Source organism: Nyctereutes procyonoides, unplaced genomic scaffold (assembly GCF_905146905.1).
Source record: "Nyctereutes procyonoides isolate TBG_1078 unplaced genomic scaffold, NYPRO_anot_genome, whole genome shotgun sequence".
Taxonomy (NCBI): Eukaryota; Metazoa; Chordata; class Mammalia; order Carnivora; family Canidae; genus Nyctereutes; species Nyctereutes procyonoides.
In genome coordinates this window covers 942773-961090 of record NW_026575143.1, presented here as the reverse complement: position 1 = coordinate 961090, position 18318 = coordinate 942773, and the positions used below count along the sequence as shown (strand labels likewise).

The following is an 18318-nucleotide window of genomic DNA, read 5'->3' as shown; positions in this document are numbered from 1 at the left end:
TAGAATGAAGATTAGCAAAAATGTACCACTCTGAATATAAGGTTTTATACCATATTGAAAGGAATAACTCATATAAATATAAAGAGAAACTATAAGATCTCAGAGTAAGAAGGTACAACGTATTTGTCTTATACTTTACCAATTAAGTAGCCAAAATGATTGAGTAGTGATCCTGATGTTCTTATGCCCCTTTTTGATAAATATACAAATTTCACATCTTTACATGTTATTTGAAATTTCAAAATAAATTGTATTATTAGTACAATAAAATTAATGGTAAATATAATTTTTTGAAATTATAGACACTGTATATAATATGATATACCAAGCAGGAATTTATGGAGAGGAGTTGAAAAACCACTGTAATACAAAATCTGAATAATATAGTTAATTCATAAACATACCAGATAATCTTCACAAAGAAAACACATGTTATTTTAGAATATTTATGAGGTATTTACAAATATTGGTAATAAGGAAAACATGAATACATTCGCCAATGCATAGTTTGAAACATACAAAACTGCTCTCTCACAAGCCACAAAGCAACCTCACAAAGACAAACCTAATCACAATTGCACAGTCTGTTCACCTATTGCAACAGTATTTGTAAATTCATAACTAAAGGTTAAAATGCATTTTCCCTCGGAAAATAATTTTTTGAACACCCTTTAAATGTATATTGATAGGGACAACGAGAACAAAAACCAACACTTCATGCTATTTAAAAATTCACAGCAATGCGAAGAGCATATACTATAATCTTTAGCATTTGTTATCACCCTCTGTTGTCTGTGTGAGTCCAGGTCTCCATTTTGTTTATACCAGCACACCCCTACCTTTTTTGTTCTCTTGAATTGAAGTTTTTGGTAACGATTTGTTTGAATAAAAGGTCTCACTACTGAGGACTAACTCCAGAACAAAGAGAGAAGAACTTGTTAACTTGAAAAGGAATAAAACAATAAATACAGGAAAAAATAATAAATTAAAAAGAAGACTTTAATAGAATTGATGGCTAAACTCCAAAGCTAGAAAATCTAGTAAGAAAGCCAAATGAAAATTCATGCTCTGACATTAGGAATTAGACTAAATAGATAAAAAGCAAATATAATTTAAATTTGGGGCTAATGTATGTGTGTGTGTGTGTGTGTGTGTGTGTGTGTGTGTAGTATGTGTGAAATATGCATCAATAGAAGTGAAGCAATAAAGATTAAAAAAGGAAACCCCCAAACAAAACAAATGATAATGAAGTAAAGCACTCCTCAGTAGAATAAAAAGTATAAAGAGTGAGACAACTCATAAAAGAATTTATTCCCAAACTCTTGGTTTTAAAAATGAGCTCTGTCAAGCATTCAAGGAATAGATATAGATAATATTGAAATGATATTAGGATAATATTTCCATTTCCTGAGGCTTGATACTTCTAAACATCACTAAGATAGCATAAGAAAGAACACTATATATTCCCATATGAATATAAATAAAACATTTCTAAAAAAAATTATTATCATGTTCAACCAGATACTGTGTTTGAAGAGTGTAGTACATAATGCAATTCAAGATAGTGGTTGATTTGGTAGGACACAGACAAGGGACTGACATACATAGAAAGACATAAGATATAACAAATGCTTTTTTTAAAAAAGATTTTAGTTATTTATTCATGAGAGACACAAAGAGAGAGGGGGACAGAGACACAGGCAGAGGGAGAAGCAGGATCTATGCAGGGAGCCTGATGTGGACTTGATCCCGGTTCTCCAGGATCTCGCCCAGGGCTGCCCCAGAAATGCTCTAATTCCTAGCCTGGGTTGAGATTTATTGAGAGTGTTTTTTAAACTTATGTTTTATTACTTACACATATGTTGCTTAAGTTCTTTGACATCTACTATCTACCATCTATTAAAAATAACAGAAGAAAAAAGAAAATAAGATTATACATAGTAGATTTTACTTAAGTCCAAGAATGTAAGGTTTGTTAAACACTGGCAAATATTGTGATGTGACTTCTCATATTAGTGAGAAAAATGTATCACCATGTAAATGATTAAAAAACAAACAGCTGTAATTCAGCAAAAATTACTTTTTAATATAACAGAATATTTATTTTTTTAATGTAACAGGACATTTAATTACATTAGTTTCCCATCAACACATTGATCATTTAATGGTGATTATATTACCCATTTCCATTGGTTCTACTAAAGGCTCCCATGGTTTCCCCTGTACTATTTTTCTTGCCAGACCTACTTCATTTTCAGACTGAAGAGTTACCTCTAAATAGCCACCCTGAAGTTGGTCTTCTAATTTCTTATCATCTGGTTCCACCTTAACTATGCTCAGCTTTTCTTTTGTAATCTGTTCTGTATACTTTCTATATGCTGCATTTTTAGGAACTTGCTCAAGAACATCAAGAATCTTTGTGTACAATATTCTTAGCCACTTGTGTGGATTTTTACAACTAGCCAATCCTACAAAGCCAGTGGTGGTCTTCAGTAGATCTGTCATGACAGCCATTCAGCATTCATTCTTATAAAATTTTTTAAAAGACCAAGTCCATGGTAAACGAGGTGTAGCTATGAAATAAGATGTTCTGTGAACCAAGAGCAGATATTATGGTGAATAGAGGTGCACTCTATGTTCTTTTAATAACAAGAAGAAAATACCAACGCCTGCTTTTACCTCTACAATGAACAGTGTTCTAACAGTGTTCTGATATGTAAAACATAAGATAATCAATTGCAAAATTGATTTGAATGAATAAAAATTTAAAGAGGTGGCCATTTATTTAGTAAATATACCAAAACATATATACCCTATATATTTCCCTATTACCAATTAGAAAATGCAATAGAAAAATAAGCATTATATTCACAATATCAAATAATTTATAAATTATTTAAGAATAAACCTAATAAAAGACATAGAAGACATATGTAATTATGAAACTATACTGAATGTCATAGAATAAGAGCTGAATAAAAGAAAAGACATGTTATTTTCCTGAACCGTAAGAATAAATAATTTAAATGTATAAATTTTTAAAAATTAATCTATAGATGTAATTCTAATAAAAAACTCTTGGTGTAGTTTACTTTTTGAATAAAATCATTCTTAATCTTGAAGAATAAATATGGAAGAATATGGTTAGGAAATTTTGAAAACAAAATCATTTATCCTATCACATATTAAATCAGGTATGAAGGTATAACAAATAGCATCTTTCTAGAAGTAGATTAGAGTAGAAACACCTACGTGGTTCAGTCAGTTGAGGGTCTGACTCTTATTTTGAGCTCAGGTCATAAACTCACAGGTCGTGAGATCAAGTGCCACATTGGGTTCTGCACTCAGCAAAGTGTCTGGTATAAGATTCTCTTCCTCTGTCTCAACTCTCACTCAAGTGTGTGCTTGCTCTCTTTCTCTCTCTCTCTCTCTCTCAAATAAACAAACAAATAAACAAACAAATCTTCAAAAAGAAAAAAAAAGTAGATTAGAAATAGACTATAATGGTAAAATAAATTAAGACAAGTATAGGTAAGTATTATGTTATTAAAATAAGCCATAATATTATGGCCCATCAAACCATTAAGTAAAAAGCGAACTGTTTTATTTAATGGTACTACAAAACAAGTTAACCGTATTTTATGGACAATATTACATTGTTATCTCATACTTCATCTTTAACTAAATTAAAAACTACCAGAAAATCCATAAAATATTTTATGCAAATTGGTGAATATACGAACAATTGTCCTGTGGGGTCAGGCCTTTCTATGCATGGCCAATTGCAAAACCATAGGGAAATGTTCATAGATTGGCAGATACCGTAACAACAAAAGCCATTAATGAAAACAGAACGAGATAAAACAAGAATTTCAGAATGGTAGAAAATCACTATAAATGGTACTAGAAAGCAGACCACAAATCTGAAAAAAAATTCTACTGTCTATAGGCAAATGACCAATTCTGATATGGAACCATTTCTTTCCAGTTGATAAGCAAAAAATGAACATCTTAATGGAATATTGAGCAAAGATATAGCAAGGGATTAAAAATTAATAAATTAAAATAGACAATAAATGAACAAAATGAATAAAAATATGTTTAAATTCAATAGCAAACAAAGAAATGCAAAAAAAAAACAAAACCAAGATAGTATTTTCCATCTATCATATTTTCAAAGAATAAAATAAATACTAATAGTATATTAAGATGTTGGAAAGTAGCCAAACTTCTCTTGTAACTTAATAAAAACTTTCTAAAGAGCTATTTAAAAAAAGTATCATGTGCATACCTCTAATCCAACAATTCCATTTTTAGTCATTTCTCCTAAGGAATAATAAACTCAAAATTCCAAATAATAGTAGATTTATTATAGAGTTTAGATTGTTAGATAATTTAGATATATAGATAAGTGTTGAATAATAGCAACTTAGTAAATAAATCACAGTTATACAATGACCCATTTAGTCATGCTAATTATATATGATTAAATATATCAATGGAGAGAGATGAACAAGCACATTATAAATTAGGGTGCCTACTATGGTCTCATTTTTACATGAAAATAGAAACCTCCCCACTCTCTGTATGTATACACATATGTATGTATGTTATAGGCTGAACTGTGTCCCCTCAAAATTCATATTTTGAAGTTCTAGCCCCCAGAACCTCAGAATGTGAATATATTTGGGGATAGGACCCTAAAAGAGATGATCACATTAAAATAAGGCTATTAGGGTAATCCAGTCTGACTGGATTGGATCTTATAAGAAGAGGGAATTTGGATAGAGAAAGCATCACAAGGGATGCAGACATGCACAGAAAAGGCCACCTGAGGACACAGTAAGAAGGCAGTCTCCTGCAAGCCAAAAGAGAGGTCTCAGAAAGCACAGACCTGCCTATACCTTATTATTGGATTTCTAGTCTCCAGAATTTAGGGAAAATAAATTTCCGTTGTTTAAGTCACTCATTTGTAATACTTTGTTACGCTAGCTCTAGCAAACTAATGCTATATGTTTGTGTGTGTGCATGCATCTGTTTATGTGTGTGTATAAATATTACATATAAACTATATTACACATATGATATATATATATATATATGTTTATGTGGATACATATATAATGTTTTCATATATATAGATAGATATTTAAAAGCCTATAATATATCCCATAATGTCAATAGTGGTTATTTCTAGATATTACTTATGGTTTGGGGCATATTTTTCTAGATGTTTATAATAATATTTTTTTATAAGAACAAAATAAAGGCATTTTAATTCACAAAAAAAAAAGAAGCTCAGTACCCAACAGATTCTTGGTTTTTACATCTAGTATAATGCCTTATGTATAGAACAGGCACAATAAAAATTATAATGATTAAAATAAGGACTAGATTGTATGAATTGACAGGTTTTCTTAAAAGCACAAAAAAGCTTCGTGGAGACACAGTATCTCAGCTTCTATCATATTCAGTTCTATGTTTTCATGGTAGTGAAAACATTCTACCCAGGAGGAAGATGCATAGGATTCATATATTTGATTCTTAAGTATGTTTACTTCTATTTTTCTTTTGAGAAGTTTCTTTAAATTATAGATTTTATTTTTAGGCTTGATTGGCATCATCTTAACTTTTTCCCTGACATTTGATTTGTGTTTTTTTCTGACATTTGGTTTGTTGTTTTTGTTGGTTTGTTTCCCTGACATTGCATTTTGGTTAGTCTATGTATAGACTTGGTGAAATGGCTCCCTGACTATCAGGTTTCTCTTCATGTGGCCCATCATCTCCCTGTTTCCAGCTCTGAAGCTACCATGGCATATTGATAAGTGAGAATGGATAGAGAGCCCCAGTGTCTGACATAGATAAAGCTATGAAAAAACACCCGGCAGGGGCAAGCCCCAGGTCCAAATAGGTCTTGTTAGATCTGTATAGATACTTTAGAGTTCCTCTTTCTGAACATTATGTTTAATCATTGTACAGATGCAAGCCATTTTCCCTTTGCCCCTAAACTCTGGATCCTGAGATCACAAATCTGTACCTCCTGCAGGCATGTATCTTTTATTAATGGAAACATCAAAATTCCGGTGTAGCTTTGGCAACTCAGTTTGCAGAGAATTTTTAAGCTATTTTGAGTGCTCCAGAAAAGTAAGATGCATATCTGGTATTAAAAAATGTCATGCAGCAATGGAAATCTAATCAATTATGTTACAGATGAAGGAATAAATGACCTTGGTTATTAGTGAAACTAGTTAATAGAAGCAAGTAAGGTTTATGTGTGACAGAGACATTATCAATTAATAGCTCCTGGGTTTTCAGTACCTTGTAAATAGAGTAAATTAAAATAAAATAAAATATCCTTCTCTTCAGACCTAGAATCTTAAGAGTCATCAGAAATTTATCTCCTCCCTTTGGCTCAATCATTTAAGCTTTTTCAAAGATACATTAGATACTTTAATGAAAGCAAGGCTGGTCATGGAAAGGGGGAAATCTTAAGTTTCTGTGACAGTGTAAAATAGAAAGCATACAACTAATGTCATTTATCTAATAATAACCACCACTGAAATTTGTGTGTTCAGGGGTGCTACAACTGGAAAATTGAAATAGAAAGACCTCATGTTGGGAGTGTGTGTTGCTTCTCAGAGTCAAGCTTCTCAGGAGTTTGAGCTCAGCATTTCATCAAAGGAGGGAAGCTTTGCATGTATTCTTCTGAAAATTCCCACAATACGATGTTAATTTAATTTTCCACAGCTTCTCTGGGGAATAGCTTTGCTGAGGCTTCCATTTCTGTGGCTTCATGGCACAGCGTTTATGAGGTTTGGGTTCAATGACTTTGCTTATGTGGATCCTGATGCACTAACCTTGCCTCCATGTTGGCCAAAGTAAGGAAAGATAGGTATTTTCAACTTCCTGTTTGTAAGGAAGTTAGATGATGGAGGTTAAAAACCAAACTACTTTTATAGAGAACCTGAGAGATATGAAATGGAAAGTTTCAATTTGAAGTATAGAGCGGTTTTCTAAATGAACAATATTGATGAAAAAAATTCTGTTAGAGAAATATCCTAAAGAGGCACCTGGGTGCCTCAGCCCATTAAGCATCTGCATTCAGCTCAGGTCATGATCTCAGGGTCCTGGGATCGAGCCCTGAGTCAAGCTCCCTGCTCCTCTGGTTGCCTGCTTCTCCCTCTCCCTCTGCCTGCCACTGCCCCAACTTGTATTCTCTCTCTAACAAATAAATAAGATTTTTAAAGAAAAGAAAAAAAAGTCCCAGGAAAGATATACTTAAGAACTGTAAATTAGATCCTTTCATTAAATCTAGTTAATATTGAATTTTTAACAGTAAAACCCTTGTAGTAGGTAACACTAAATGCTTATTATGTGCCGGAGACTAATTACCTGATGTCACTCAGTTAATTAAGTGATAGAACCAGGTTTAAACTCATTTAGCTGAACTCAGAGTCTTGTTAACTACTAAGTTGTATGATTCTCTTTTATTATGAAGTGGTGAGAGATCGAAAGCTACCCAAGACAGTGAATCATGAAAATACCTCTGGTGTACTAGAATCTCCATTAGACCTAAGATTGTCATATAAAATAATATTTTGGTCAAATACATCAATAGATATATAATTATCACAGTCTGGTGTTGATAGTGCAGAAATTAGTCAAGAGGAACAATTTTAAAACTTTTAAAAAGGTAACTATAATCTCTACCCTCCTTCCCTCCTCCTTCCTTCCTTCTTTCCCTTATATTTGATATTTGTTCACTTGCTATACAACATTGAATTGTCCATTTCATCCAGTGTCTCTAATTTTCTTTTTTAAAATTTTTAGACTTTATTTGTTTAAGATAGTATTATGTTTACAAAAAATTAAGCAAAAAGTACAGCACGTTTCCATATAACCTCTCCCCTTTCTCTGAGTTCCCCTATATTGAACATCTTGCACTGACATTGGTACATTTGTTATCTCTGAGCCAATAGTGATATATTATTATTAGCTAAAGTACATTATCTCACTTCCCCTTGGTTGTGGACTGGATGTAGTCGTTCACTTCTAAAGAGTAGAATTAATTGTATGTGGTTTCCAAGGATGGGTTATAAAAGGTGTTATATCTTCTTCCTCCATGCTCATTCTCTTCCTCTGGTGGAAACGAATGGCCAATGTCACAAGAACACCATGTCAAGCAGCCCTCTGGAGAGATTCACGTGTCAAGGAACTGAGGCTATCTACCAGTAGCCATGTGAATGAGCTATCTTGGAAGTAGACCCTCCAGCCATGATAAGTCTTCTGCAAGGCTGCAATTATGCAGCCCTGGCCAACATTTTGATAGCAATCTTATTAGAAAAAGCAAAAGCAAACCAGGCCACTCAGCTAAGCTGTTCCCAAACTCATGATTTACAGAAGCTATGTAACATAATAAATGCCATTGTTATGTAAGCTTTTGGTTTCAGCATAATTTGTCTCACTGTAATAGATAACTGATACCCAAGAAGAGATGATTTGTCCAAAAAGTGTCTCCGAACTACTGATGTATAGAAAAGGAAGAAAGATTGGAAGAAAACAAGGAAATAAGATCTATAGCATATTGAAACGTAGAAAGGAATGGACCAATGGAAACAAAAACCTTGGGCTCAAATTGAAATCATGTCAAAAGATCTTAAGAAATAGCAACATTGATATTCTAGGAAAAATATTGTCATTTTAGGATATGATATTTTAAAACTTTAAGAGTCATTTTCCTTGCAAACACTTTTGGTGTTTAGATTACCTAGTGAATTCACTCATCCATCAAATTTCCCAAGCCAGAAACCTGGACTCTAGTAGATTCTATTGTTTAACTTACTCTCTTTTGATAACTGGAAATCAAGTGCTATTGATTTAAAAACTTCATTAATTTTAAAAATCTGCCTCCTCTTTCCTTAATTCTGCAATTGCTTTACTTCCATAACTCTTAGTTATAGCTTGTAATTCTGTAGTCACTTCCTGTCTACCTCAATGTATTTTTCATAGTGATAGCAAAGTAATTTTTCTAGAATGCAAATATAATCTTGTCATCTGTCCTGATTAAGTTCAAACTCATTAACTCAGCATAGAGACTCCATAACTTGGCTTCAGACTATCTCTTAAATTTCATTTCCTGACCTTCTCATATTCTTTTTTTCTTAAAGATTTATTTATTTCAGAGAGAGAGAGAGAGAGAGAGAGAGAGAGAGAGAGAGAAGCGAGCATGAGCAGGAGAGGCAGAGAGGGAGAGAGAATCTCAAGCAAACTCTGAGCTGAGCAAGAGGCTGGATGCAGAGCTAAATCTCATCACCATGAGATCACAACATGAGTTGAAACCGAGTTGGACCCTTAACTGACTGTGCCACTCAGGTGTCCCTCACATTCTCTCTTAATACAATGTTGTTTTATAACTCTCTACCTCCCTATAGGTGCAAATCTGAGGTCTGCTACTTATTTGTGTGGGAATGTGGACTTATTCCTTCTTTCTCTAAGTCTCAGAACCTCTATAAAAGAAGAGCAATCTTGGATATGATCAATAGAGTTGTTTTGATGATTATGATATAAAATATAAAGTATTTGGGTGGGTGTCTGAATGTAATAAATACTTAATAAATGCCTAATACGTCCATAAGGTCTTCCCTCTGCTTCCGACCCCCTTCTTTTTTTTTAAGATTTATTTTTTTGAGAGAGAGAGAAAGAGAGCACAGGGTGGAGGGGCAGGGGAAAGAGTCCCAAGCAGCTTGGGGCTTGAGTTCATGACTGCAGCTGAAACCAAGAGTCAGGCACTCAAACAACTATGCCACGCAGGCTCTTACATCCTCCCTTCTTGACTTGACTGACTCCTTCTCTCTTTTCAGATTTAATTAAGATCTTAATACCTTGGGAAATTTTCATTCAGCCAGGTTGATTTTGATGCTTTCCTTTTATGTTTCTACTGATCCATTGCCATGGTAATAATCTATTTTGGTTTTATTGTTGCTTTATTGATCAAACTCAATATTTCTAAACTTAATTCTTCATTATATATTTACTACCTAAACTCTGCCCAAGATAAATTAAAGGAAAAGATTTATTAAATAAATAAATGTATTCAAGATAACCAAACAAAACTTGAAACTGTCTACATCTATAGCTTACTTTAATTGTACATTTGTACTTTTGTGTTCTCAAAGTGGATGAACATCAGTGAATACTCATTAAAATTATACAAAACTTCTAATGTAGTACAAGACTTGACAGTAACTATTATTAATTCACCCTGAATGAGATAGCTCATTAAATAAATCCATTAAACAAATAAACAGACAAACCAGGATACTAGGAGTTCAAATTTGAAAGAAATTAACTAATAGACAAGTTTTTTTTTTTCTGGTGTATATGCACCATAATGTTAGACAGTATGTTATGTTCACTTACCCATAATAGAAATGACATTATCATGTATAAGATGTATCAAAACTATGGATAAAAACTTAGAGTTTAATCTTAGTATGATTATACTTGTTATTTTTTTTGTAATAATGTATTTCAAGTTGACAAAGTTAAATGATTTTCCACAACCAATCTATTACATATAAATCCCTATTATATAAATTTATATGTAACTCAAATCTACCTACTCCATAAAATGCTCATACCTGCTAGTATCCAAATATCTTGTAGTGATATAGTGATGTGCCACCCTGACCACCTTCAGCACTAAAACACTCATTCCCTTGGCTATCAGATCTCTCTGGGAATTGCCCTTGACAGAAAAAAAGACCACCTTTCTCAAGGTCATGCCTGATGTAGGAAATATGTTAAGGTTGAAGCCCATGGCCAAGAAAGAATTCCTGAGATGTCTTTGGTGCAAAAAGTGGCTTCATTAAAGTACAAGGACAGGACCTGTGGGCAAACAGAGCTGCTCTGGGGTCATGAGGAGCAGCCTATTATATACTTCCAACTTGGGAGGGGTCAGGGATAGCATTAAGTCTCTAAGGAATTTTGGAAGCAAGGTTTCTAGGACCTTGAGGGGGCTAGCCATTATTAGGAAAAGGTCATTTATTACTGTCTAATAGAACCTTAGTTGTGAGACCCTTCATATGTATATTGATGGGCTGTGTGCTTGGGGATGATTGCCACATACAAACCACAAACAGATACACACAAACACAAACATACAGGTGTTCATGTATAGTTTCTCAACTTTCCTGAAGGCTTGATAATTTTCAAATAAACAGCTGGGAAAATAATACTGTATATGTAAAATTCACACATAAATACACACATAGAAATTTACAGAACAGGTGTCAGCAGCTTGAATTCCTGGAGACAAGAATGGAACCCTCCCAAGAAATATTGCATCATCAGTGCTCTTTGTGATCTGGAGATTGATAGTGTGCAGAGTTGCGGACTTTAAAACTTCCTAGTCAGACTAGGAAGTAAAGAAATTTTAGGAATACTTTCACCAACTTACTTTCTTTATATTTTCACTTTTATGTATGCTTCAGTGTTCTATGATAAACATGATGTCTAAATAATCCTAGAAGAGTTTTTAATAAAATACAAGTAAAAGAGCAAAATAAAATAAATTATAAAGGGATGAGAGAGCATTTTCAGTAGTTTAATTGGCAGAGTTCTTCTTTCTTTGTGATGCATAAAATAATGGTGTATCTTATAGTTAGTTGATGACATTTTAAATTGGATAAAATATGCTCAAGGATTTGCAATATATAATTATTCTCAAATAACATTGGTAAATGATATAGTGGCCTCATGAATGTCAAAATAACAAAATATTTTGGAGAATAAACTGGTGATGTTAGTCTAAATAATAACATCAACACATCAACTGACAAATTTTGATTAAGTTTTATGCCAGGTATTATTTATAAAGAATGGAAATTGTGATTCTTTGAATGAGGAGAAACAATTACTAAAAGCAAAACAATGAAACAGAGAGAAAGTCATAACAACCATAGCCTGCCATTTTCTGTATTTAACATCTTAGTGTGAACATTGTAAAACATGCACACTTGTAGAAAGAATAGAACAATTAAACCCCAAGTTCATCATCCAGCTTTGATAATCACTAAGATTTGTCCAATGTCTACTATCTCTTTGAAATGACGCAAGAAAATTATTTATTTATGGATAGGGTTCAAAGACTTCTCAAAGTTTCTTCCGGATCTATGATTTTTAAATTTGTTGCCTTAATGGACACTAAATGAATATACATTCACTATATATATATGTATGTATATATATATATAAATATATATGTCTATTTGTATATGTGCCTATGTAGATATGTAGGTAAAAAAGCATACATTCTAATGCATATATATGTATATTCTCGATTATGTTCTGTGGGTCCAATTTTATTGTGAGGAGCTGAAGAATGGGGTGATTTTTGTCTAGGGAATAAAATTGATTTAAGCTACATTTAGGATTATGACCATTCTATACTTTCATCCTTGAACTTCCTGAAATAAAAAGCAAGGAAAATGATTCACAGAAAAATCTTATAGTAAATAAGAAAATGCTTAAAATAAACATATAAAATATGGAAGCTTCTGTCAAGAAATAGTTAGAAAATCTGAAATAAACACAGGTTATCATTCTTTGCTCGAGAATTTAAAATCCTGTTGAATAAAGTTACCATATGGCTAAAAAAACATTTTACTCCGAGCTGACTTACCAGGTTTCTCCCATCACCCACAGTCCTAATACTTAACACATTTTCTTCTTACTCCAGTTACAGAAATTCTATAAATTAAATTCTGGTTATCTAGATCTTTAATTTTGCAATGTATATTATTGCCACCTTTGCTTTGTATGCCATGCTCTATTCAGTGAATATGCATTCTGTCTCCAAGCAATTATTGATTGGATATAGCAGGATCTCTCTGAGTCAGTTTGAAAATGCTATTTTTATTCAGATTAAAGAATTTGGAATTCAACAAGTCAATAGTATATGGAGGATGTCAGGCTGATTCACTCTCTAAGTAGTCTTTTCAGATACCCTGGGGTATGGGATAAACTATGTATAGCTTATTCAGATCTGACTGCACAACATTCTATTTTAATTCCATTTTATGTTAATTGCTATGCAGAATGTCTAAGGGCAGCAAATCAATTGAACTACAAGTGATGTATTGAATAATGATTTGAACACAACATAGTGCCGTGCAAGATATAAAATATTGATTAAAACAAACTAAAGTGGTTTTTTTTCTACTTTCTTCATTTAAAGTTGTTTAACATTTTGATTTCACTAGTTAGATGGATATATGCAAAAATTATGAGATATATGTGATACTATTTTGAGACTATTTCAATGCTCATCAGTAAGAACTTATGAGACTTTTATTCATATTCTAAACTGACTTTTTCTAAATATTAAACTTTATACTGATGAGTTGTACAGACATAATTTACCTATTGATATTTATTTGGCTATGAGTCTTGGCACAGAGTGAGGTTCTGTTAAAGTTACACTAAAAACAGTTTTTTAAAAATTCATGTAGAATCATTTATAAATGACAGTTTTCTTGACAGTTTCACAATGTAATGAAAGAGACTGATTATTAACAATCTCACATATTAATGGAGATACACATCTATAAAAATGCAGTTTTAAAATTAAATTGAAACCTTGAAAATAAGCAGACACTATCAAAATAATTCCAAGTGTTCTAGAGAAGTTGAACAAAGTTTAAGTCCCCCAAAACATTTCAGAAATGATAGTTTCTTCTTGGTCCAATTAGGAAACCTAAATGTCATTATGCCGTTGTGGTTCTCAGGAGCCTAATTGCACATAAAATCTCCCTTCAAATCGTAACACATGTGCTATTTCTAAGTTTCTTTCCACCCTAAACAAAAGACGAATTATTAAAATGTGGTGAGATTTCATGCAGAATTGGCAGTCAGTTTAGAGGGCAATAATTTAACACTTGCACCGTGAAATTAAAATTTACCTCCACTCAATATAATTTCGCTGACCAGCAGCAGGCAGTTGTATTTTTATTTTATTTTACTTTTATGAGAGCAGAGAGATTTAATTACTTCAGTTTAAACAGAATGGCCTACCACTGCCTGATGACAGGGCCTCTGTTACAGGCAAATTATGGCAGATAATGTTACTGTTTCAACGAGCTTCCTTAGGGGCCCCTTGTCTCCCTGCTCTGAGCTAGCTAAGTAGATGGTGCTGGAGGCTGTGGCTCAGGGTCCCCTGCCAAAACGTCACCTTTCTGCTAAAAAGTAAGATGCTTTGAGGGTCAGATTAACTGTATAACTTTATAGCCTCTGTAATCTCATGCTTTTTCACTTCTGTAAATTGTTGCTTGTGAAGAAAAAACTTTGTCTCTTTTCTTTGTATGTACAGTGTAACAAATGTATAATTTTCCCTTAATTGAGACATATAGGCATTAAATATACATTTTTTGTTTTTGTTTTTTGTTATAGGAAACAATGGATAGCTTAGCTTTATTTAGGGTACATATGGCCAAACTCCCTCCTCCTAAACAAAAAACAATCAAACAGATTTATTACAGTGTATTTTAAATAACCTTTCACTCCCAGTGGCTATTCCTGGAGTAGTGAATATTGCCTAATTCCTGGCTAAACAATGAGTTCAGATTTTATTCTTGTTAAATTAATATAAAATTAATGTAAAATTTGTCTGAGCAAAAAAATATAGAAATATAGGAAGAATTATACTGACTGCATTTACTACACAACCACACATTTTTTCAAAAGACTTGAGGGGCACCCAGGTGGCTTAGTGGTTGAGCATCTGCCTTCAGCTTGGGTCATGATCCCAGAGTCCTGGGATCAAGTCCCACATTGGGCTCCCTGCTGGGAGCCTGCTTCACCCTCTGCCTATGTCTCTACCTCTTTCTCTATGTCTCTCACAAATAAATAAAAAATCTTTTAAAAAACAAATTTTTAAAAGCTTAAAAATGTATAGATTGCATGTCATTATGTATTTACAATCTAAAAGCATGATATTGTTATAGAAAAATACAGATGAGGGATGTTGGATCCCTCTGAGGTAATGACATCTTGTCACTTCTTCACTAGTCAACTGTTTAAAAGGTAGCCTGGGCTGGCTTCCTGGCTCTGTGACCTATGCAGTTACCAGGGACCAGAACGTTAGGAGGCCCTCACACTTGGTTTAATGCCCTGCTGTCCCCGTCTTGAAATTCTTAACAATTTTTGAACAAGGCGTCCTTCCTTGTGCAGTGAGGCCTACAAACTCCTACAGATTGGGCCTAGATATCCCTAATTGTAAATAAGCTAATGCTGGTACTTCACAGGCTTAATTTTTCCCTTCTCCTCCTTCCAAGTGTGTTGTATGGTTCTTGTCTGGGTTATGGGGTTTAGCCTATTTTTACACTTCTGCATTGCTTCTTATGTTCCATTTCATGGTGTTTAGATTATAGCAGACACGAACTTCCTGTGTCTCAGTGCCGGCCATGAATCAGGCTGGGAGCTGGAAGTGCAAGGCTGTCAGGAGAGCTGCCTGGTTCCAGCTTTAAAATAACAAGTGCTTGACAGCTTAGTTTACATAACTGCAAAATTGTGCTATATTCTAAAACGAAGTTACATGTGACATAATAACTAGGGACTGAATTTATTTAGACTTTTTTCTCACAATATAATTTCCAATAAATAAACCTCCCAGGGGCAGGAAGACATGGCATTTCACAATGCTCACATTTTCCTCCCTGAGTTTGGACCTGCTTTCCTCTCTGGGTAGTTAAAAAAAAACAAACACTACACCTCATAATTTTACGTTTACTCTACTTGCAACAGCTATGTGCAGAGCTTATGAGAATGTATGGAGTATTCATGGACTATGTAAGAATAAGTTTCATTTCATTTTTGATGTGGGTTTTTTTTTCATTTTTTCCAATATTTTTTTCTAAGTATCCAAAACAGCATTGATGATAATCTGCCAGAGTGTAATAAAAATTAGGATTTTTCTTTAAGGTACTATAACAATGTGTAGAAAATAAGGTTTCATTTATACATGCATGTTTTCCAGTTCTTTTTAAAAAGATAAAGGTTTCAGTTAAAATTTTTAAATAGAAAGTGACGAAGGTGAAAGTAAATACTGGAAAACATCCCCTTCCCTCCAGAGGAAAGAACAGTCATTGTCTTGTTATTATTTAATATTTATATAAGGGTAGAGACATCTAGGGCCAAGCACAATGGATGAAATTGTGCCAAAGATGAACACAATCCCTATCTTGAGGTGCTTTCTGCCCGGGGCTGGGTCACTAGTGCATTTAAAGGAAGGAAGTGAGCTGAAGAATCTAGAATTCCACTGAGTGGTGAGTGCCAAGGCACCTGTGGGCTTTGAACAATGGCTTTGAATGGGAAATGTTGGAGAGTTTCTTCTGAAATGTAGAAAAGATCATAGTAAGACTTGAAGGTTAACAACTCTTATAAGTGTCTATGCCTATGAACAAGTGGACATGGATGAATTTATTATTAATGTTTGACAAGTGCTGATTGATGTGGGAAACAAAGGCAGAAGAGAAATTGTTAAATTCCCTCACTAGCTATGGCCCATTGACAAGTCCTTGAAACATCTTCTAGGGACTCAACTGCTTCGATGTTAATGCTTTGCTAAGGGCAGAAGGCAATCTTAGCCTGACCCCCAGGAACCTGCAAGTTTACTTTAATATATAAAATTTCCTTTAGAAATTTCCTTTATCTCAAAACCCTCTGAGATATGCACTGGCAATCATCCCCCAAGTATACATCTGAAGGGTCTCATGACTAAGGTTTTATTAGATGGTAATAATTTCCCAATAACACCCAGGCTCCTCAAGGTCCTGGAAACCTTGCTTCCAAAATTCCTTAGAAACTTAGGCTATCCCTAACGCCTCCCAAGTTGGAAGTATATAATGGGCCACTCCTCATGACCCCAGGGCAGTTCTTCTTGCCCACAGATCCTGTCCCTGTGCTTTAATAAAACCACCTTTTTCTAATTTCAGTAATTCTTCCTTGGCCATGAGCTTCAATCCCAAGAGTCTTTTCCTACATTACTGATTATTAAGGTAGGAAGTTCTTAGGACATTGAAAGAAAAATTCTGTGGATAATCATTAAGATCTTGAACAAAAACCTAAACTGGCTGGCTTCAATCCATCAGACTGCATGCAGTTCCCAGTCAGAGTATACATCAATGAATTTATTCAGGGTCATAATTTCTCTATGAAAGGGAATTCTGAAGAGTTCAGTCTTATTCTCAAATTATAGCCTTGAAGATTCTATGTGAAATGAGTTGTGTTAGACTGATCAAAATTTGTTCCTTATTATCTCCATTTATAACTGCTTAACTTAAATAGTGAATGAAAATTTTGGCGATGGAAAGAGGAAAAGGCATATAAAGATAGTGTAAATTTTTTGTGCAGCTTCTCCCGTGTGTATCTTGTTTTCATTAGAGATACTCATAATCAATATTGATGCCTTATAATGCAGAACTATTTAGTAAGTAAATGGTAGAAAGAAGTAAGAATAATTTTTGGATGGATAATTGTCTATGAAAGAACATTAAAAAGTAATATAGGAATCTACCATTTCTAGTCCATAAAGTATCCACAAATTCTATTTTGAGTGTTCTGCTCTGGAAAGTGTGACACCTTCTCACAACTTCACTAAGTTTGCATCTTTTCAAAGTTTTATTCCATCTTTTCTCCTCCACTTGATTTTCTCTTTTGCAGAGTACATAGAACCAGTATATGTAGGTTCTGGGTATATAAGAAATAGTTTAAAAAAAGATACAGGTAGACTAGAAATCTCAGAAAAATCATCACATATATGGTCAAGTAATTTTCAATGAGGATGCCATGACCATTTGATGAGGAAAGGCCAGTCTTTTCAATAAATGGTACTAGAAAAATGATAGAGACATACAAAAGAATAAAGTTGGGCTGTTACATTACATAGAAAATAACTCAAAATGAATTTAAAATTTTAACTATAATAACAAAAAATTATAAAACTCTTAGAAGAAATCATAGGAGAAAATCTTCATAACATTGGGTTTGGCAGTGGTTTCTTGGATCTGACATCAAAAAATAGGAACTAAAAGAAAAAGTAATTAAGTTGGACTGTGTCAAAATTTTAAAAATCTGTGTATTAAAGGCCACTATCAATAGGGTGGAAAGTTATCCCACAGCATGAGGAAAATATTTGTAAATCACATGTCTGATATGGTATAAATATCTAGAATATAGAAAATACTCCTACAGCTCAATAATAAGAAAAAAACCCAACTAATAAATTAGGATAAGATCTGAATAGTTTTCTAAAGAAGAAAT

General features: G+C 33.4%; 1 protein-coding gene across 1 annotated transcript; it reads right to left on the bottom strand.

Annotated features, from left to right (window-relative positions):
• Nucleotides 1-2157: 2157 nt before the first annotated feature.
• On the bottom strand, nucleotides 2158-2514 carry LOC129499056 (NADH dehydrogenase [ubiquinone] 1 alpha subcomplex subunit 5-like). Its single transcript, XM_055308654.1, has one exon. It carries the CDS (start codon nucleotides 2512-2514, stop codon nucleotides 2158-2160), a length of 357 nt encoding a protein of 118 aa, XP_055164629.1.
• Between the last annotated feature and the right edge of the window lie 15804 nt (nucleotides 2515-18318).

Excerpts from the sequence above, each read along its gene's own strand:
- LOC129499056 (XM_055308654.1), bottom strand. The coding sequence starts at position 2,514 with ATGGCTGTCATGACAGATCTACTGAAGACCACCACTGGCTTTGTAGGA.